This window comes from Protopterus annectens, chromosome 1.part1, assembly GCF_019279795.1.
Source record: "Protopterus annectens isolate FY-2018-M chromosome 1.part1, PAN1.0, whole genome shotgun sequence".
Taxonomy (NCBI): domain Eukaryota; kingdom Metazoa; phylum Chordata; order Ceratodontiformes; family Protopteridae; genus Protopterus; species Protopterus annectens.
The window spans coordinates 1,515,912,630-1,515,936,229 of NC_056726.1; the positions used below are offsets into that span (position 1 = coordinate 1,515,912,630).

At 39.9% G+C, this 23,600-nt stretch overlaps 1 protein-coding gene across 6 annotated transcripts in view; it reads left to right on the forward strand.

Moving 5' to 3' along the window:
• Window positions 1-23,600, forward strand: part of ADGRB2 (adhesion G protein-coupled receptor B2) — a 5,411,420-nt gene that overhangs the window by 5,101,361 nt on the left and 286,459 nt on the right. For all 6 annotated transcript variants that reach the window (XM_044082710.1, XM_044082742.1, XM_044082734.1 and 3 more), the window contains one exon: window positions 23,263-23,434. In XM_044082710.1, coding sequence (XP_043938645.1) covers window positions 23,263-23,434 — 172 coding nt within the window. The remainder of the gene's footprint in view (window positions 1-23,262; window positions 23,435-23,600) is intronic.

The following is a 23,600-nucleotide window of genomic DNA, read 5'->3' on the forward strand; positions in this document are numbered from 1 at the left end:
GTTCAGGGTTATTAATACAAGGGATCAGAGTTAATTTATACCTATATTGAATAGCAAAGGGAAAACAGTATTACTAATCTCGAGAGTGAGAATGTTGATACTTGAATTAATAATAATTTAGAAGGAACCATGTATAGACATTTCTTTATTACTACATATAGCCTGGACTGTAATCTAATTAAATGAATTTTAGAAATGAACTGGTTTATCATGAAGGAAAACAAGGCAATTAATGAAAAAGATGGAGACAGACCTATTGTGGTCTGTACTAAAGGGGGTGGTATTATTAAGAATATTTTAGAGAGACCTTTGGATGATGCAACGAACACTCACAATGTTAATAATTTTAACAATAAAAAGGTGTTATGTTCAAAGTTAGACATTATAATTATTGTAAATATATTTTAGTTGGTAATCATTTCGTTATAAAAAGGCTTAAGTATGTTGTTAATAGTAAACCAAATTGTGAAACTAAAGGGGTAGCATATGCAGGAATTTGTCATGTGTGCTACTGTTTCTGTATTGGAAAAACAGAGCAGAAACTTAATGACTGCATTTATATATTTGATTAAAAAAGAAAAAAAGTCTGAACGCCCTTTATAAACAAGTACACAAGCATTCATGTCATTCCTTTAAATTTGTTATTATTGAAAAAGTGTCAGTGAATTGTAAGGGGGCCGTGGCCTTTATTTCTTGAAAATAAAGAACTGTTTTGGTAGCTGTACTTTAATGCTAATAGTTAGCCGGGGTTAAATGACTATTGTTCTATTGCCTGTTTGTTAAGTTAAAAGCATAGGCTAGGTAGGCTGTTTTATCCAGCCTCGGGGATAGGTTCTGATAGTTATTCTTGATTATTTAGTATTTTAGTTTTGTATTGAGTATTTAATCATATGTATGTGATTTTATATGTAATTATATTTATGCTATTTTGTATAGAAATCATTTATTAGTAACTTTGTAACAACATATTTAAGGATATATTTCTTTAAGTTATTGAATGACTGAGCAGCTGTTTAAATCATATGACTTTGGGAGGGTAATTCTGTATTATTTTATCTGAAGAAGTCTTGTGATTTTAAAGATGGAAGCACTCATTTGGTATTAAAGTATTTCATAGCAGCATCTGAGTTGTTTTTTTGTTTTTTCTATTGTTATTGGTTTAACAGTTTGTGCTTGTCCCCAACAGTATAGACTAGAGCCACCTGTCTGTTGGAAACTCTGTTGAACTTATGAATGGGTGCTTTATTATCATGTATTGTATGCACTCTAAATGCAAACATCCACACTGCAAAATGTTTGTTACCTTTGCCTTCAAGACTGAGGTTGTGGCCAAAAAAGGTTCAGTAGATCAGCCCTCATAACCAATTGTCAAATAGTAATAAATAAATAAATACATGCATACATACATACATACATACATGCATACAAACATTCAGTATGACATGCCCTAATTTTATGCAATCAGATTTTATTGCAATTTAAACGAGAAACCTATAACACACATCAAATGTACAAATAACACTGAAGACATTATAAACTTATAAGTTCAGAGGTAGGTACTAGGCTATACTATACAAGCCCAGCCAAAAAGGTACCCTGGCTTTTGCCACCCAATAAAATTATTTTCCTGTGCCACTGTCGAGCAGAACCACAGAAGTGATCCCCGGGGCGAATTTCCTATTTCCCATCCAATCATCAAGATTTTTCTTGAAGAGTGCTAATGAGGAGCTTTGTTTGATATAGATAGGTAGTTTATTCCAGAGTATGGGAAGTCTCTGGGACAGGAATCTATCCCTCCGGCATGTTCTGTTTATTGTGATGACAAGGTTTAGGTCCATAGAGCGTGTAGCTCGGAGGGATTGGGACTTCTTTAAGTGGAGCATGTCCAACAGCTCTGGGTTTGACATAGCTTTGTATGTTAGGCAGAGATCACCTCTGAGTAGGCGATATGCAACGGAGTAAAGCTGGAGTTATTTGAGACAGTCTGCGTAGGGCATCTGTTTGAGTCCGGTAATCCTCTTTGTGAGGTATTTCTGCGGCCTTTCCAGTTGTTGTATATGTCTTGTGAGGTACATACCAAAAGGGGCATTGTACTCTATAATGGGTCTAATGAGTGATGAGTAGAGGGGAACAATGACCTCTTTTTTTCTAGATGAGAAACCTTTTGTGATGAGGTGTGCCACGTAGAAGGATTTTCTGACTATTGTGGCGATGTGATTATCAAAGGAGAGACTACTGTCCACCTGTGTCCCAAGGTCTCTTATTACACTTTCAGTGTTAAGTATACTACAGCCTATGTTGTAGTTTATGGATACAGAGTTTTTACCAAAAGGAATGACAATGCACTTTTTGGAATTGAGGTTGAGGCCATGGCTTTGACACCAGGCATCTGTCTCAGTGAGGCCCTTTTGTAGGATGTCTACATTGTTAGGAGTTTCGATTATGGCTCCTAGTTTGCAGTCATCTGCCAACTTCATTAGCCAAAGACCTTCTGTGTTAGCCTGTACTTCAGAGAAGTAAATACCAAACAGGAGAGGACCCAGGACTGAACCCTGTGGTACTCCACTTGTCACTGGTCTGAAGTCGGATTTGGAGTCTGCTACCTTCACGTTGTGGGTTCTGTCAGTGAGCCAGTTGGCAACCCATCTTGTGACATAGGGATTTATACCTAGTTTAGTGAGTTTATCTATAATTCCAGAGTGGGGGATGGTGTCGAAAGCCTTGGCAAGATCTAGATAGGCTGTGTGAACCACCATACCCTCGTCTATGGCTTTGGTGACTGCTTCAAAGTAGTCTATCAGGTTAAGAGACATGATCTGCCTTTTACAAACCCGAACTGGGTGGGGTCCAGAGTTTGGAGATTACCAGTGTCTTTGTTTATAAGTTCCGTGATGATACGTTCCATGGCCTTGCAGACCAGGCTCACCAGGCTTATGGGGCAGTAGTTCCTGGGGTCCGTGGTGGCTCCCCCCTTGTGGAGTGGGATAACCGTCATTGTGGGCTATTCAGCGGGCACAAAGCCTGAGGTGAGGCTATGATTGAACATGGTACTTAGGTGGGGTGCCAGTTTGTTCTGTAGTTTGTATAGAACGCAGTCTGGGATGTTGTCTAGTCCCATGCATGCTGTGTTCTTGGCTTTGGAGAGTCTGGTTTTTACCTGTGCAGCCATGATTACAGGAACTTTGTATTCTTCCAGTATAGAGATGGGCTCTTTAGGGGGTGAGAGGGGGTAAAGTTAGCACTGAACCTATCTGCCAGGATGTTGGCAATATCAGTTGGTTCTGTATATTTAGTGCCATTGTTCTGTAACTCAGAGCAGATCTGAGTGTTACCATTGAGATTCTTGGCATAGCTATAGAATGCTTTGTGGTTGTCTTTAGAATTAGTGGCAATTTTGTGTTCGTAACTAGCTTTGGAGGATTTTATCAGGGATCGCAGCTTCTTACTGAGGTAGACCAGGGAGCTTTTCCACTCATGGGATTTTACGCTCTTTTGCAACAGTTTCTTCTTTCTGTTGTACAGTTTGTTTATGGCAGGGGACCACCAGATTGGCTTCCTTTTTTTGGATGTTAATATGTATTTTTCATCTAGTTAGCTCAGTACTAGATGTTATGTAGCTGTTTTGTAAAGACATCACATCCCATCTCACCTTTGATAACCACATAGCCACACCTTGTCACTAAGGGCTTTACATCCAGAAAAAAAGGAGGTCATTGTCCCTCTGTACTCATCCCTCATTAGACCCATTATTGAATACAATGCCCTGTTTGGTATGTACCTCACAAGACATCGGCAACAACTAGAAAGGTCATAGAAATACCTCACAAAAAGAATCACAGGCCTAAAGCAGATGCCTTATGCTGACCGTCTAAAGAAACTCCAGCTACACTTTGTCGCATATTGCCTACTCAGAGGCGATCTCTACAAGGCCATGTCAAACCCAGAGTTGTTGGACATGCTACACTTAAAGAAATCCCAATCCCCCCGAGCTACACGCTCCAGGGATCTTAACCTTGTCATCACAATGAATAGAATATGCTGGAGGGATAGGTTCCAGACCCAGAGGCTCCCCATACTTTGGAACAGGCTGCCCATACATGTCAGACAGAGTGCCTCAATGGCCCTCTTCAAGAGGAACCTTGACGATTGGATGGGAGATAGGAAATTCACCCCAGGGATCACGTCAGTCACCCTGCTAGACAGGGGTCCAGGGAAGTAAATATTTGTGGGAAGCAATAGCCAGGGAATTGTTATGGCAAGGCTTGTATAAGCCCTAGGGCTGATAGCCTAGTACCTAACTATGAACCTAGGAAAATCCCACAAGCCAAGAAGTGAAAACAGCCAAACTGCACAGCAAATACAAACGACTCAAGGATGAACACACTCGACCTTAAAATAAAAAAAGTTTAATTCAAAAGGTCTGTTCTATGAAGCACATTTTGTCCAACTTAATAGTGGGACTTCTTCAGATAAAAACAACAATCTAAAGTACATCTTTATATATACAACCACAGTACTTTGTTAAACAATCGCTGTCGCCTCCCATTAAACTGTTAACCCTTCAATTCCTTTCTTATATTTAACCTAAAAGTGAAACATATTAAAATAAAAACAAATCAGGTTTACATCTTAAAAATAAGCTGTTCACGTTAATGCTTTATCCCGAAATCCACACTATATTCTCAGCCATTCATTTAACCTTTAAGACCTATTTTACTGAGTAACCACTGATGCTTTGTTATCTAGAAGTAGTTTCAGCCTACATTTAATATGTTTATCTCAATATTTAAGCATTAAGACACACCCAAATCAATGCCTTCGCATATTTGTACATGGTTAATACAATTGTTCATCTCAATAAACCTTTTAATTTCAAGACACACAAAATTGAACAAACCTCGTTTAGTCCTGGAAAATGGCATGCGTCTGTTCGTAATTGCCACAAAAAAAATTCAAGTCTCTCTAACATTAGTGACTCGACCTCCTCTGCTACTTCCCATTATTTGGTCTATTGTTCTAAACTTAAACTTATGATTAGGGCACTCCATAGTGTGTCTAGCCAATGCATTTTCTTGTTTCATCCTACTAATACTGTAAAGATGTTCATATACTCGAGCCTTTAATTTCCTATCGGTTTTTCCAATATAATATGTTGGCCACTGTTGGAACGGGGCAGTGTACACTACCATTTTTGGTTGACATTCCAGTCTACTCTTAATAGTATATTTCTTCTGACTTGCATGAAAATGTTGACGAACTTCAATGTGTTTGCAGTAGTTGCACGTGCCACACTTGTACATACCCAGTCTGTTTGGGAGTGCTGTGCCCTCTTTTTCGAGAAGGCGTTTTATGTTTGGGCCCCTTTTAAAGACTAGCTGTGGTATCTTATTTCGTTTTTACTGACAGAAGCATCATTCTTGACTGATTCCCAATCGTTAAGTATAACGTTCCTGAATTCAACGGCATCCCAACTAAATGATGTAATAAAACTATAAGCAGTGTACACTTTATTGTCAATGTTTACGTCACTTTTATCACAATTATTGTTATGTGAACTGCCCCTATTATCTCTGCCTAGTGTAGTTCTATAGTCACCATTCTGTCTTTTATTTTGAACTTCTACTACCAACTCTTCAGTAGAGTGGTTGGATAACCCCTTTTCAGGAGCATCGTTGTCATATTGTTACATTCTGCCTGGAAATCCTCTTCCCTTGTGACCATTCATGCTGCGCTAACCAGTTGCCCTTTCACCACTGATCTTTTTTAGTGAAAGGGATGGCAGCTAGAAAAATGTAGGAATACATTAGAATAGGTTTTTTTCCTATAAATGTTTGCTATATATTGCCTATTTGCACTATCCTTGCTTAAATCGATGTCCAAGTAAGGAATTCTCTCTGCATGGTAATTAAAGGTAAACTGCAAAAACTTTGTGGTACTATTAAAGTACCTCACCAGCTCTCTAGCTGTACTTTCTTCACCTTTAATGATCATAAAGATGTAATCCAGAAACCTTGTATAGAAGTAGACTTGGTTACTAATTTGTTCTTTCTTTTTAATAATTTCCTGTTCCCAGTATGCCATAACTAAATTGGCGAAGCTGGCTCCACATTGGGAGCCCATCGCTATGCTAATTTTCTGAATGAACAGTTTGTTGTCAAACATTATATAGTTATTGGTCAAAATTATTTCCAATAATTCCTCAATCAAACTAACTTCTTCCACTGGTGCAGCTTTTGTTGTCATTACATAGCTCACCCATTCAATTCCTTCCATGTGGGAATAGAGGAGTACTGATCTTTCAAATCTATGATTAGGAAATTAAATTCACTTTTGAATTCCAACTTATTGATACTATCTAAGAATGACCATGTATCTTTACATATCTGTTCATCTTGGCTGACATGTTTTTTCAACAGGTTGTCCACTACTTTTGCCCCTGCATACTTTACACTGTTTCTTGCATCGACCAGTGGTACCATAGGGGGTCCTCCATATTTTTATGAAGTTTTGCTATTCCAAACAATATGGGGATCCTAGGAGCTAGCATCACTAAATAATTATAAACTTCTGTGTTTATTCTTGCTTCCATAACCATATCATTAATGTAAAGTTTAATGCTTGAATATGCTATATTTAATTTGTTTCTAGATATTTGTGTAGGTATCACTGTTCAGATGCTTTAACATTCTTTCTGTATAGTCTTCCTTATTCATGATAACCCATCCTCCCCCCTTGTCTGGCTTCATTAGCCTTACAGGTGACATTTGTAAATCATACAATGCTTGCTTCTCGTTTTTACTAATATTAAAATGTTCCCTATTAGAAGACCGAAGACTCGTTCTTTCAAATGCGTCTTGGTCGAACTCAAAACCCTTAAAAGGCAAAATATTGAAGTGGCTTTTAATCGAATTCTTTCCCTGGGAAAGAATTTTCTTGGCCGCTTTGTTACTTTGCCGTTTTCGGCACTGTAGTGTGGTCCCTCAGTTGGTATATTTAAGTAGGTGGGGTGTGGCGGGCAAAGCCCCCCACTTAATGTAATGTTTAAAGTGTTTTATTTTTTTTTTTTGTTGGAACAGCATTTTTTTTCCCTAGGAAAAAAAAAATCGCTGTTCTGACAGTTCAAAATTGTAAGCTTTCACTTACATAGGGTCGATCAATTACCATTCGCTTTTTTAAGCATTCAGTGATCTAATATAGACCCTATTAAAATTATTACATTTAAATCTATTATGCCATCTATACAATTACGAAAGTCCAATTCACATATCTGTTCAAACAATTCTAACACAGGATGTAAAGGAGAGTTAAAATGACTTGGAATATGATGCACGTTTTCACTGAAATCATTTTGTCCCAACAGTACAGTGAGCTTCAAGTTCTTCACAAACAATTTAAAGTCAATTAAAGTCTTTGCAAGGTCTGCTTTAAATGTAGGCACAAATGTATAACCTTTGCTGAAAGTTCTACTTAATCTGCTTCCACAGTCACATTTAAATAATTATAAATTTTAAAATCGTTCTCTTTATTTAGAATAACTATACAGTTACTGATCGTCTGTTGTGATGGTTCATTTAACTTCTCTGTTTGTTCTGTTTTCATGCATTCTTGGTTTGTTGTGTCCCTCCTTGACATGGCTTGTGGTTCTGTGCCCTTTTCTGAAAATTTATACCTTGGCAGTTGTTATTATCAATATTCTGTAACTGTTGGTTATTTGACTGTATTCCACTGTTGTTTAGAATCCTTTCACGTCTATGTAATGGCTCAGCAACTTCCTGGTCCTCATTCGTGTTGGTATTTGACATGGGCATTGCTCCCTCTTGATGGTTTACAGTAAGTCCTCCCATACTTCCACGTGACCAGTCACATTCCAAACTTGTGAAGGGGAGGTTTAGATAGGCAAGACCATTTCTGTATTCACGCCGATCACTATTCAGTTTTATTTTACCTTAGTTGATCTCAATTTCATTAAGTGTTGATCAATACTATTAAACAGTCTTTCGTAATCAAACCGACAGCATTGGAAATCAATATATACTCTGAGATTATCTAGTTCCATTGTGTCTTTAGCCAAGTTATCGGCTGTCACTTGGTAATATTTACACATAAGCTCAAGCAATTCTAGCCCATGCCAGTCAAATAACTTAATGAGGCCTTGGTGGAATGCTGAACTCTCTTCTAGTTTGGTGGTGTACTGCCAAACCCTAAGACCTTTTGGCAAGATTCCCTCCTTTATACACTCTTGGAAGTATGTAATTTTGAGTTGTAATTTTTTATACTTTACGGGTTTATAGTCTAAGTCTTTCAGACTACTGGAAATGCGGTTAATCCCTCCAGCCGGATGCTTATCTTGTGAAATGCCTGGAAATGGTTGTACAGTCAATGGTTCTTGTAACCAGGCATTTATACTTTGAGCTCCAATATGGCCCAAGGGTTCCCTTTTGGGTACTGTTATCCTGTTGCTTTGCACTAGGAGGTTCTGTGTACTTATGCCACCATTCTGCTCACTGTGAAATTACATACTTCCAAGAGGGATAGAATTGCTTGAGCTCATGTGTAAACATTACTAAGTGGCAGCCGTTAACTTAGCTAAAGACACAATGGAACTAGATAATCTCATTAGAGTACATACTGATTTCCAACATTATCGGTTTAATTACGAAAGAATGTTTAATAGTAGTAATCAATACTTAATGAAATTGAAATCAACTAAGGCAAAAAAACTGAATAGTGATCGTCATGAATACAGAAATGGTCTTGCCTATCTAAACCTCCCCTTCACAAGTTTGGAATGTGACTGGTCACGTGGAAGTATGGGAGGACTTACTGTAAACCATCAAGAGGAAGCAACGCCCACGTCAAATACCAACACGAATGAGGACCAGGAAGTTGCTGAGCCATTACATAGACATGAAAGGATTCTAAACAACAGTGGAATACAGTCAAATAATCAACATTTACAGAATATTGATAATAACAACTGCCAAGATATACATTTTCAGAAAAGGGCACAGAACTACAACCCACGTCAAAGAGGGACGCAGCAAACCAGGAATGCATGAAAACGGAACAAACAGAGAAGTTAAATGAACCATCACAACAGACGATCAGTAACTGTATAGTTATTCTAAATAAAGAGAACGATTTTAAAATTTATAATTATTTAAATGTGGCTGTGGAAGCAGATTGAGTAGAACTTTCAGCCAAAGGTTATACATTTGTGCCTACATTTAAAGCGGACATTGCAATGACTTTAATTGACTTTAAATTGTTTGTGAGGAACTTGAAGCTTACTGTACTGTTGGGACAAAATGATTTCAGTGAAAACGTGTATCATATTCCAAGTCATTTTAACCCTCATTTACATCCTGTGTTAGAATTGTTTGAACAGATATGTGAATTGGACTTTCATAATTGTACAGACGGCATAATAGATTTAAATGTAATGATTTTAATATTAGTAAAAACGAGAAGCAAGCATTATACGATTTACAAATGTCACCTGTTAGGCTAATGAAGCCAGAAAAGAGGGGAGAACTGGTTATCATGAATAAGGCAGATTATACAACAAGAATGTTAAAGCATCTGAATAGTGATACATACACAGAAATGTCTAAAAAAAAATTAAATATAGCATATTCACGCATTAAATTTTACATTAATGATATGTTTTTGGAAGCAAGAATAGACACAGATCTTTATTATTTAGTGATGACAGCTCCTATGATCCCCATATTGTTTGGAATACCAAAACTTCATACAAATATGGAGAACCCCCCCCCCCCATGAGACCACTGGTCAATGCAGGAAACAGTATAACCTATGCAGGGGCAAAAGTAGTGGACAACTTGTTGAAAAAATGTCAGCCAAGAAGAACAGATATGGAAAGATGCATGATCATTCTTAGATAGTATCAATAAGTTGGAATTCAAAAGTGAATTTAATTTCCTAATCATAGATGTGAAAGATCAATACTCCTCTATTCCCCACATGGAAGGAATTGAATGGGTGAGCTATGTAATGACAACAAAAGCTGCACCAGTGGAAGAAGTTAGTATGGTTGAGGAATTATTGAAAATAATTTTGACCAATAACTATATAATGTTTGACAACAAACTGTACATTCAGAAAAATTGGCGTAGCGATGGGCTCCCCATGTGGAGCCAGCTTCGCCAATTTAGTTATGGCATATTGGGAACAGGACTTTATTAAAAAGAAAGAACAAGGGTTGGCATAATGGTTAAGGTTTTTACCTTACAGACACAAGGTGCAGGGTTTGATTCCCTCATAGGGTAATTGGCTAAGCTTGAAATGGCCCACAAAGGCAGGTAGCCTAGTGCTAATCTATGAACCTATAAGAAGGAGCTTGTTTTGGGGTTGGGAGGGTGGCCTAATGGTTTGCCTTACAAACACAAGGTGCAGGGTTTGAGTCTCACAAGTGATAACTGGCTAGGCTTACAATGGTTCACAAGGGCAGTTAGCCTAGTACTAACCTATGAACCTATGAATTAGTAACCAAGTCTACTTCTATAAAAGGTTTCTGGATGACATCTTTATGATCATTAAAGGTGAAGAAAGTACAGTTAGAGAGCTGGTAAGATACTTCAATAGTACCACAAACTTTTTGCAGTTTAACTTTAATTACCACAGAGAGATAATAACTTACTTGGACATCGATTTAAGCAAGGATAGTGCGGATAGGCAATTATATAGCAAAAATTTATAGAAAAAAAAATATTCTAATGCATTCCTACATTTTTCTAGCTGCCATCCCTTTCACCAAAAAAGATCAGTGGTGAAAGGGCAGTTGGCTAGGGCAGCAAGAATGATCACGGGAGAAGAGGATTTCCAGGTGGAATATAACAACATGACAGCAATGTTCCTGAAAAGGGGTTATCCAACCACTCTCCTGAAGAGTTGGTAGGAGAAGTTCAAAATAAAAGACAGAATGGTGAATATATTCCTATACTAGGTAGAGACAGTAGGGGCAGTTCACCTAACAATAACTGTGTTAAAAGTGACATAAACATTGACAATAAAATGTACACTGCATACAGTTTTATTACATTTAGTTTGGACGCTGGGGAACTCTAACATTATACATAAGAATTGGGAATCAGTCAAGAAAAATTGCATCTGTCAGGCACAAACGAAATAAGATACCACAGGTAGTCTTTAAAAGGGGCCCAAACTTAAAATGCCTTCTCAAAAAAGAGGGCGCAGTACTCCCAAACAGACTGGGCATGTAGAAGTGTAGCATGTGCAACTACTGAAAACACATTGAAGTTAGCCAAAATTTTCATATAAGAGAGAAGAAATATACTATTAAGAGTAGATTGGATTGTCAATCAAAAATGGTAGTGTACATTGCCGAATGCCAACAGTGCCCAGCATATTATATTGGAAAAACCGATCGGAAATTAATAGCTCGACTGTATGAACATCTTTACAGTATTAGCAGGATGAAACAAGAAAATGCATTGGCTAGGCACACTATGGAGTGCCCTAATCATAAGTTTAAGTTTAGAACAATAGACCAAATAATGGGAAATAACAGAGGAGGTCCAGAGTCACTAATGTTAGAGATACTCAAAATTTGTTGTGGCAATTACGAACAGACGCTTGCCATTTTCCAGGACTAAACGAGGTTTGTTTTCAATTTTGTGTGTCTTGAAATTAAAAAGTTTATTGAGATGAACAATGGTATTAACCATGTACAAATACGCTAAGGCATCGGTACGGGTATGTCTTAATGCTTAAATATTAAGATAAACATATTAAATGTAAGTTGAAACTAGTTCTAGATAACAAAGAATCGGTGGTTAGACAGTAAAATAGATCTTAAAGGTTAAATGAATGGCTAAGAATACAGTGTGGATTTCAGTATAAAGCATTAACATGAACAGCTTATTTTTAAGATGTAAACCTGATTTGTTCTTATTTTAATATGTTTCACTTTTAGGTTAAATATAAGAAAGGAATTGAAGGGTTAACAGTTTAATGGGAGGTGACAGCGATTGTTTAACAAAGTACTGTGGTTGTATATATAAAGATGTACTTTGGATTGTTGTTTTTATCCGAAGAAGTCCCACTTGTTAGCTTCTGAGCCCCCCAAGCCTTTCTGTGTTGGAGGCAAACCTTCTAGCTTATCAGTGGGAGTGGTAAGCATCAGGTAGCCTTTCTACCAAAAGAGGAGTGGTCGCTCACCCAGAAATTGTAGCTACTGGCTGTTTGAGCAGTTTTTTCCATCTCTTTCAACTTTCTGGTTTGAAAGCCACACTTGTGCCTGTTTCCTGCCTTTCCTATAATTAGCCGAGTCCGGTTACAGAGTTGTTGTATCCAGGATTGTTAGTAAGCTTCTGAGTCCCCCAAAGCCTTTCTATGTTGGAGGGAAGCCTTCTAGCTTATCAGTGGGAGTGGTAAGCACTAGGTAGCCTATCCTCCAGGGGAAGAGTGAGTTTTGTCCCAGGAATTTTAGTTTATTTGGCCATTTGGACAGTTTTACATCTCTTTCAACTTGCTGGCTTAAAAGCCTATGTTTGTACTTGTTCCCCGCCTTTCCTGTAACTAGTCTAGTCCAGATACAGAGTTGCTGTATCCAGGACTCTTTGTAAGCTTCTGAGCCCCCCAAGCCTTTCTCTGTTGGAGGGAAGTCTTCTAGCTTATCAGTGGGAATGGTAAGGATTAGGTAGCCTATCTACCACAAGAGGAATGGTTCCTGACCCAGAAATTGTAGCTATTGGCCGTTTTTTCCATCTCTTTCAATGTTCTGGTTTAAAAGCCACATTTATGCTTGTTTCCCACCTTTCCTGAAACTAGCCTAGTCCAGATACAGAGTTGCTGTATCCAGGACTGTTGGTAAGCTTCTGAGCGCCACATGCCTTTCTGTGTTGGAGGGAAGTCTTCTAGCTTATCAGTGGGAGTGGTAAGCACTAGGAAGCCTGTCTACCATGAGAGGAGAGGTTCTTGGCCCAGAAATTGTAGTTTATTGACCATTTGGATAGTTTGTCCGTCTGTTTCAACTTTCTGGTTTAAAAGACCATATCTGCACTTGTTTCCCATCTTTCCTGTAACTAACCTACTGGGTAGCACTAGAAAGCCTTAAACTGATACAAGCCTTCTAGCTTAGAAGAGAGACTTTGGAGTGATTAAGTATCAGTTTTCTGTACTTTCTTGCCGTACTTAACTGTTTTCCACCTAAATGCAGACTTTCCAGCGTTTATTGTCATATAAAAGCTTGTTTTTTTCACATATTGTACTTATTTGACTGCCTGCACTTTTAAAAATTTGTTTTTTGTTCAAATAATTTAACTGTTGTAGGATACACACTAAAGTGTGATAGCCTTTTCTGATCATTTGTAGTAATTTAAAGCTGTTTTAAGTGTATTTTTACTGTTATTGCCTTATCTTTTCAAAAAAGAAAAAAAAAATCCTTGTTTCCCGCCTTTCTAAGCTAGTATAGTCCAGTTTTCAGGCTAGTGCTGAATTCAGGGCTGTGTTACTAGTTTCTGAGTTGCACATACCTTACTTGGATAGAAGGAAGTTTCTCTGTTCACCTGTGAGACAGGGGAGCTTTGAGCAACCTATCTGTCCCTGGAGCAGTGGTTCCAGCCCAAAAGTTAGTAGTTTATTTGCCATTTTGGGCTAATTTCTATCTCTTTCATTTCCCTACTATAAAAAAATATGTCTGCACGGTTTTGCCCACTGGGCAGCGCTGGATAGCTACGGTTAAATTATTTCCGGCTCCACTAAGTCTCCTCTTCACTTTTTCCCTTGAAACTAGTCTAACTCTCAACCTAAGCAATCAAAAAGCATCCTACAGCCCAGCACTTGCTCAGACCTAATAGCAAGCACTAATATATCCTGACACTGATTGCCCAGCAGGGCAATGCTCTTTATTCACCCCTCACCAACCAAGTGACTAAGCAGCTCACCCTACTATTCAGGCATGACCAAAGGGCAATTTCAAGTGTAGTCTCCAGTCCAGCTGGTGAATATGGGTATCCTGAGGCAATGTGACAACTGCCTCATGTACACAAACAACCCTCTCCTCCTACCACAAAACACTAACATATGCGAGAGATGTAATTATACAACCAAACTGGAAGCTGAGCTGTCCCCACCCAAGACTGGAACAGACAGTCAAGAGGAGAAGGTTAACACTTGCACCACACCTCCAGCCGCACACAGACCTACTAAAGCATCACTGGCAAAAATTTATTTTATTTATTTTTTTTTATTTAACATTTGTTGACCGGGAATGTCCGACTAGGTTCCACAGAGCCTGTTTTCAGCGGAGGCCCGGGGAGAAATGCTCCAGATGCATGTCTTTGGAATGTGGGAGGAAACCGGAGTACCCGGAGTACCCGGAGGAAACCCACGCGAACACAGGGAGAACATGCAAACTCCACACAGAAGGCACCCCAGCCGAGAATCGAACCGGAGAACCTCTTGCTGTGAGGCGACAACGTTAACCGCTGCACCACCGCTGCATACACATAAATACACAAAATCATACTCAGAGGCTCTAAATAAAAACCTGCAAAAGCATCAGAGACCTCCAAAGCAGACACCCAAACAACCTGCACCTTCCATCACAAACCAGACAACACATAAAACACAAAATCAGTGTGCCGCACAATCACAGCCCTTAAGGCGTAATAACATACCTAACACACTAGTAGTAGGTGACTCTATAGTCAGGCACACTGACGTCCCACTCACTAGGCTGGACAAAGCAGAAGGTTACTGTTAGCTGCCTGTCAGGAGCCAGAATCCGCCACATAACACAAGCACCCAGGTCACTCCAGAACAAATACAAATATGACTCTGTCATTGTTCATGTTGGTGTGAATGACCTGAGACGTACCTCCCAGGACTACATGAAAAGAGACATGGAAGAGCTCTCTGATCATGTAGCCCAGACCGGTATGACCCTGACCTTGAATAGCATCCTGCCCTCACCAAGAATGATACCTCAGTATAAAGAAAAAATGGTCAATTTCAACAATTGGCTAAGCTTCTGGTGTCAGTCAAAGGGGATCCAGTGACTGTCAGCCTGGGACGACATGCTCGACAAGCCATGTTGCTTCACAAGAGATGGCTTGCACCTGTCACCCCTAGGCTTTTGAGTACAGGCAAAGGCTCTTTCTGCCTCCATAGTGCCTTTTTTAGGCAAGGCTCAAAAATCAAACCCACCTCCGTAAACAGCACAATTAACAAAAAACTGAGGGTTATGTTATTCAGCGCCAGGAGTTTAAATCTCAAAATGCACATGCTCGAAGCACTCCTCAGTGTGGAGAACGTCGACATCTGTGCAGTAACTGAAACCTGGTTCAAGGTACCAGAGAGCACCACAGTACTACCGGGCTACAACTCATACCACACATTTCGGCCACAGAACATGGACCGAAACACAAACAGAGAGGGTGTATCCAAATTCATCAAGGATACCTACATGTCCAGATTAGTGGCGCAGCATGATACCTCTGAGATCATCTGTGTGTAACTAACATTGGGCAAATCAGAAATGCAAATTGTGGCCTGTTACAAATCACCCTCCATGACCCAGGACCATCACTCCACCTTTCTGGAGACACTGGAAAACGTGAAGGTCCTGCCGAACATCCTGATATTGGGCAATTTCAATTACCCTACCATTCACTGGGTAAACTACTCGAGTACAAACTCCCAGGCCCAGCACTTCCTGGAATTCATCAACTCAAATGCCCTGAATTAGCTGGTAAACTCCCTTACCAGAGATGAAAACATATTGGATCTGGTCATCACCAACATGGGCGACAGGTGTTCCACAACGGAGGTCAACCCGTCATTGGTTAGATCAGACCATAAACTAATCACTTTGGATGTCCACACCCCACCACCACCCTCAACTAAGGAAACTACAGTAAAAAAACTTTTCTAAAGCAAACTTCACCTTACTTAAGACAGAGGTGGTAAGTTTCACAGCCCCCACGGTAAAGGATAACGCTGCCCAAGATGCAGAAACCTTTACAAATGCACTCTATGAGCACCTACAAGGATGCATGGATCGTGCCATCCTTAACAAAACCAAGATTCACTCCTCTAAGAGAAGGAAACCATTTTGGTGGATCCCTGCCATAAACAGGCTATACAACTGAAGGAGGAAACTAGTTCAGAAAAAAAGCAAATCCCAAGAAGGAAAGATATCCCTGATCAGTATCAGTAAGAAACTAAGGTCCCTCATGAAATCATCCAAGGCTAATTTTGAAAGAAAAATAGCCAGGGATTCAAAAGATAACCACAAAGCCTTCTTTAGCTATGTTAAGAATCTAAGTGGCAACTCGCAGATATGCACTGAACTAGTGCAAAATAGCACAATATATACTGAACCTACTGATATTGCCAACATCCTGGCAGATAGATTCAGTGCAAACTTCACCCCCTCTCACCCCCAAAAGGGCCCACAACAATACCCGAAAAGTTTAGAGTCCCAAAAATCACAAACGCACAGGTGAAAACAGCCCTTTCAAAAGCCAAAAACACAGCGTCAATGGGACCAGATGGTGTCCCAGGCTGCGTCTTGCACGAACTACAGAATGAACTAACCCCTCACCTAAACACGCTGTTCAACCTCAGCCACTCCACAGGTTATGTGCGATAGAATGGCGCACAGCAACGGTTATTCCTCACCACAAAGGAGGGGCCGCAACTGACCCTGGTAACTATCACCCCATAAGCCTGACTAACCTGGTCTGCAAGGCTATGGAGCGCATCATCATGGAAGTCATTAACAAAGACATTGGGAACCTCCAAACACTTGATCCAACTCAGTTCAGCTTTGTTGAGGGCAGATCATGTCTACTAAACCACTGAGTGGTGCAGAGCTACAGTTATCCCACTCCACAAGGGGGATCCACCTTGGATCCCAGAAACTACCATCCCATCAGTCTGACAAGCCTTATCTGCAAGGCCATGGAGCGTATTATTATGGAACTTATAAACAAAGACATTGGCAACCTTCAAACACTGGACCCCACCCAGTTTGGGTTCGTGAAGGGCCGATCTTGTCTCCTGAACCTGGTTGACTTCTTTGAATCAGTCTCCAGAGCCATGGACAAGGGTAAGGTGGTCTACACAGCCTATCTAGACCTTGTCAAGGCCTTTGACACCATCCCCCACTCTGGAATCATAGATAAACTTACTAAGCTGGGCATTAATCCCTACGTCACCCAATGGGTTGCTAACCGGCTTACTGATAGAATCCACACTGTAAAAGTAGCCAAATCCAAATACAGCTCCAGACAAGTGATAAGTGGAGTACCTCAGGGTTCAGTCCTGGGACCTCTCTTGTTTGGCATCTACTTCTCTGAAGTACAGGCCAACACTAAGGGACTCTGGCTAACAAAGTTCGCAGATGACTGCAAACTGGAAGCCATTATTGAATCCCCAGTGATGTGGATACTCTACAAAAGGGCCTTACAGAAACAAATGCTTGGTGGTAGAGCCATGGCCTCAAGCTCAATGCCAAGAAATGTGTAGTTATCCCCTTTGAGAAAAAACATGTACCCATGAATTACCATATAGGTGGCAGTACACTAAACACCAAAAGTGTGATAAGAGACTTAGGGATACAGGTGGACAGTGGTCTCACCTTCAATAACCACATCGCCACAACAGTCAGGAAATCCTTCTATGTGGCACACCTCATCACTAAGTGCTTTTCATCCAGAAAAAAGGAGGTCATTGTCCCACTGTAATCATCCCTCATTAGACCCATTATAGAATACAATGCCCCGTTTGGTATGTACCTCTCAAGACATCTGCAACAACTGGAAAGGCCGCAGAAATACCTCACTAAAAGAATCACAGGCCTAAAGCAGATGCCCTACGCTGACCGCCTTAAAAAACTCCAGCTATACTCTGTCACATATCGTCTACTCAGAGGTGATCTCTGCTTAACATACAAAGCCATGTCAAACCCAAAGCTGTTGGACATACTACACTTAAAGAAATCCCAATCCCTCATAGCCACATATTCCAGGGATCTAATCCTTGTCATCACAATAAACAAAACATGCTGGAGGGATAGGTTCCTGACCCAGAGACTCCCCAGACTCTGGAATAGATTGCCCATACATGTCAAGCAGAGTGCCTCTTTGGCCCTCTTCAAAAGGAACCTTGACGATTGAATGGGAGAAAGGAAATTCACCCCGGGGATCATGTCAGTCGCCCTGTTAGACAGGGGTCCAAGGAAGTAAATAGTGTGGGAAGAAATAGCCAGGGTATTGTTATTGCTAGGCTTGTATAGGCCCTAGGGCTGATAGCCTAGTACCAACCTATGAACCTATGAAAACCTGTTTGACTTCTTCGAGACAGTCACCAAGGCCATAGACGAGGGAAAGGTGGTTCACACAGCCTACCTTGACCTTACCAAGGCTTTTGACACCATTCCCCACTCGGGTATTACAGAAAAACTCACCAGCCTGAACATAAACCCCTACGTCACGAGATAGCTTGCCAACTGGCTTACAGACAGAACTCACACTGTAAGAATAGCAGGCTCCAGGTCCGACTCTAAGCCAGTCACAAGTGGTGTCCCACAAGGCTCGGTCCTGGGACGCCTCCTGTTTGGCATATACTTCTAAGAAGTACAGGCAAACACAGGAGGACTATGGCTAACCAATTTCGCCCATGACTGCAAACTGGGAGCCATAACTGACTCTCCAGCTGACATGGACATCCTCCAAAAGGGACTTACTGAGACGGACACCTGGTGTCAAAGTTATGGCCTCAAGCTAAATGCCAAAAAATGCATAGTCATCCCGTTTGGGAAAAACAAAACACCCACGAATTGCCACATAGGTGGCAGCCCCCTTAATACAGAAAAGGTAATAAGCGATCTGGGGAACCAGGTAGATAGCAATCTCTCCTTTGACAATCATATTACCAAAGTAGTTAGGAAATCCTTCTATGTGGCCCATCTAATTACTAAAGGGTTCACATCTAGAAATAGAGGTTATAGTTCTCCTCTTCTCGTCACTCATTAGACCCATCATAGAGTACAATGCCCCATTTGGGATGTACCTCACAAGACACTTTCAACAGCTGGAAAGACCACAAAAGTACCTCACCAAGAGGATTACTGGCCTCAAACATATGTCCTATGCAGCCCGACTGAAGAAACTCTAGCTGTACTCAGTGGCATATTGCTTACTTAGAGGTGAACTCTGCCTGACTTACAAAGCCATGTCCAACTCAGAATTGATGGACATGCTCCACCTAAAGAAATTCAAGTCACTACAAGCCATGCACTCTAGTGAGCTAAACCTCACCACAACAATAAATAGAACATGCTTGAGGGATAGATTCCTGTCACAGAGGCTCCCCATGCTTTGGAACAAAATTCCAAACTACATTAGGCAGAGCCCCTTACTAAGACTCGTCAAGAGAAACCTTGACGAGTGGATGGGTAACAGAAAATACACCCCTGGGATCACTTCATTGGCTCTGCTTGACAGAGGATCAGTTAATTAATCAATGGGGCATCGAAAGCCGACACACTCTGGCTAGGCTTATAAATGTTCTCGGGCAGATAGCCTAGTACCTACCTATGAACTATTAAGTGGGACAAAAAGCGCTTCATAGAACAGTCCTTATGAATTAAACTTTTTTTTTATTTTAAGGTCAAGTGTGTTGATCATTGAGTCGTTTGTGTTTGCCGTGCAGTTTGTAAACATGTCCGTCCACAGGATGGGGATGATAGTGCTGGCATAGCTGTGACATTTTGTAAACTCAAAGATGCTTTTATAAATGCAACACAAAGTAATAGCTTTCCATATTAAACTGACCTATATGTCAGTCACAGCCGGTGTTTACTTCTCTGCAGCTTGGTTAATGCATTATATGCAGCACATTAAGATCATTAGCATAAAAACATGCACATGAAATACACATTTCATAGGCTGAGCTGCCTTAACTAAGGTTCATCTAATACTGTGCATGAATATTACTTCTGTTTTGTTATTTATTTAACATTTGTTTACCAGGAAAGTCTAACTGGGACAGAGCCCATTTTCAGTGGAGTCCCAGGGAGAAATGCTCCAGACGCATGTCCTTGGAATGTGGGAGGAAATCAGAGCACCAGGAAGAAACTCATGCAAACACAGGAAGGACATGCAGACTCTGCACAAAGGCACTCCAGCTGAGACTTGAACTGGAGAACCTCTTGCTGTGAGGTGACAGTGCTAATCGCTGCACCACTGTGCTGCCCATATAGTAAGATATGTATTCTAATCACAAAACATTAATGTTTGAGACTAGGTCTGACAGTGCAGGCTAGTTAGGAAATTCTTACAGCTATGACCAAAGCATGTGACTTTGGGAAGCCATATGCAGTAAACCATAGATGAACAATGAGTGTAGAAAGGTATTGAACGTACATACTAGATGTTAGGGTTTACAGAAAAGGCCATAAGAAGAGGCACAAGTGAGAGGATGATAAATATATAATGTTCAGTGTGGATATTGCAAGGTAAATAGTGTGGCCTTTGCTTGAGGACAAGTATTTCCTAAAGGATTTTGAAAAAGAAATGCAGATGTCTAAAAGTTTAAAAGGGACAGGCTGCTGCATGTTCTTACTGTTAAGTGAATAAAAAAAAAACACTTTAAAAGTGAATCTATGATAAAGAGTTTCAAGGGACTTTGTGAATTATTAGAATTTAAGTGCAGGACATACAGCAAACAAATCCAAGACAAGGGCAGGTGATGATAAAAATCAGACATAATATAGGAATGTACTTTTTTATGGAAAGAGTAATGGAGCCATTGACTGGACTCAACCTCAATAAAGTCGTTATGGCCAAAAGCAGTGCAGAAGTTGATAATGCATGCAAGAGTGTTCTGGAGACTTCTAGAATAGGGCACCATTTGTTTGAGTGGATCTAGAACTACAGCAACAAGGTAGACTTAGGCAAGTTGAGTCGGGAAAATAACATTTCTTTGGTTCTCCATCTCTGGCACTGATCATCAAGGTTCCCACTTGTATACCTTACTGCCCCATTAATTTCCCCAGGAGCAAAATCCTCCAGGCCCATTGATTCATGTAGGAGGTGAGAACTAGGCCCAAGGAACAATGCTTTCATTCACTGTGGGAAAAGGGTTTTGCAGTTCTGTTTCTGACTCTCCCTTAATGCATTTGTGACCGTCTCTGTTACGTGGTATGCATGTGTGCTTGCAAACATGCTGATTTCTGGTATATGGCTGATAGTTGAACAAAAGACATATCATTCCTTCCAAGTACAGTAACAAGTCATGAACACCTCCGAGCCCCCCCCCCCCACACACACACAAACAGGAGAGCCAGCAATGGCCATCCCTTTCCTATTTCCCATTAAACCAGCTCCTGTATGCCCTTGGCCTATAGTTTAACGCTGGTAATCTGATACAAATTTCAGGACTTTTATCACTTTTTGTCAGTAAAAATGGCCCTTGGAAAAACACGTTTTCTATAAATTATGGGATACAACTGTATTCTGTATAGGTTGGAGGTTGGCATGGTAGTTAAGGTGCTTAGTTTATGGATAAGAGGTACAGGATTTGATTCTTACCAAAAGAAGTTGGCTAGACTTAAAATAGCCCAAAATGGCAGTTAGCCTAGTACTTACCTATGAACTATTAATGTGAAACATTCATGTCCTTTGGAAAGTCAGTCTCTGCTGACCTCAAATCAGATTATTACAATTTGTTTTTAAACAGAATCTTTGTATCATAGTACATTCTCAAACTACCGTCTGGTGAAGCAGTTTATGGAATGTATTTCATCAAGTCTGTATGGCATCCAGAAAATCATTTTCATAGAACCTCACCTTAAGATATCTCGACATCTGAGTAGGTAAACTTTAGTTGCAAAGTGGGCATAATGGTTCAATTGTTTCCATTACAATCACAAGGTGCAGGGTTTGATTCTTATATGGGGTAATTGAATAGGCTTAAAATGGCCTCACAAAGGCAGTTAGTCTAGTACTAACCTATGAGAGAAGTGTTTCTACCCTATCTGCAGACGCTTTTCAGTGACATCCAGTTCTACTGAACAGATATAGTTAAATGGAGTTTTGTCAGACTGAATTTTGATACTGTCAGGATCCCTTCATTGTATAACTTAAGTTACATTCTCAGTTTGCATCCAGTCACTGTGCAATAATGTGATATGCGACCTGAGGTTTGATGTTAGGATACAGTTTCACTCTTTGTGAGGTACTGTAACTCATATTTCATATCTGTATGTTCTAGCATATTCTGTGTGTTTGTTTATGAATAATAAGGTTGGAAGAACAGCAGACCTTTAATCACGCACTGGTAAGAGGTTGTTCTCTAGAAGGTCAACATTAATCTACAGTGAGCCTCCATTTTATGGATACCAGTGCCAGGTACTTACTGAAGATTCAGTCTATGTCAGATGAAAATCGGGAGAAAAAGTTGTAATCAGACTGGAGACTTGGGCATTCTTTAAGAACCCACGCCCATTATGGACAGAGGTAGCTTATAACTGCCTGGCTCTCAATGTTTTATTTGGATACAGGACATCATTATTTTTTTAGGAAAACTTGGTTGGGCTTAGAAAGGCCTCCTGTGTTGTTAGCCTATTAACAATCTATGCACTGTATTAATGGACATTGTTAACGTGAAGTAAATGTAAGACAGATTATTCATTTGAAATCTCAAGATGCTTTACTTTTCTAAATCCAGAAATGATGCTGCAAATGGAATGTTAAAGTGCTGATAAATACTATGATATACAAATGAAAACATTGTTTTTGCTGAATGTTGTGCACTAATTCCCACCCTATAGCTGTTTCATGATTGATGATTAGCACAAATGTTTTTTTTTCTGTCTCACAATGTATATATGTTTGCATGACGTGACACAGACTAGCACTTTCCACACAAACTGGAATCTGAATTTCCTTTTAAAATGCCTTATTATGGACCCCTAAATGTCATAGCAATCACTTCCAGGATGTGCACTGCATATAGCTGCATCTCTTTGACTTGCAGTTTTTGTTTGCCAAACAACTTTTCAAACATACTTTTTACTTCAGTGAAATTAAACCTTGAACAATCTTGACAGAACACCTTTTACATTTCATGCAAAATTCAGATTTCAAATTAAAACACAAATCACTTAAGCTAGTGATGTGACACCTCCTGATTGATTGTCTCATGTTGTCTAGCAGGAGTCACTTACTCGAATATTAACAGAGTGTTACTTTGTCCTTTCCCTAGGGCCTCTCTCTGGAGTTCTTGTGTTGTACTGCCATTGCTTGCCCTGACCTGGATGTCAGCTGTCCTTGCCATAACAGACAGGCGATCAATTTTATTTCAGGTTCTGTTTGCGGTTTTTGACTCTGTGCAAGGCTTTGTTATCATCACAGTTCATTGTTTTCTCCGCAGAGAGGTGAGTATTATTTATAATAAAGACATTTTACTCCAATTACATTAGTATTCCCAAAGTGCTTTTTCTCCGCATATAAATGCCTTAACATGTATTTATCTCAGAAGCTATTATAATATGAAAATATAGTTTCATTCAGGGAAAGATTTAATTATACTATGAAAATACA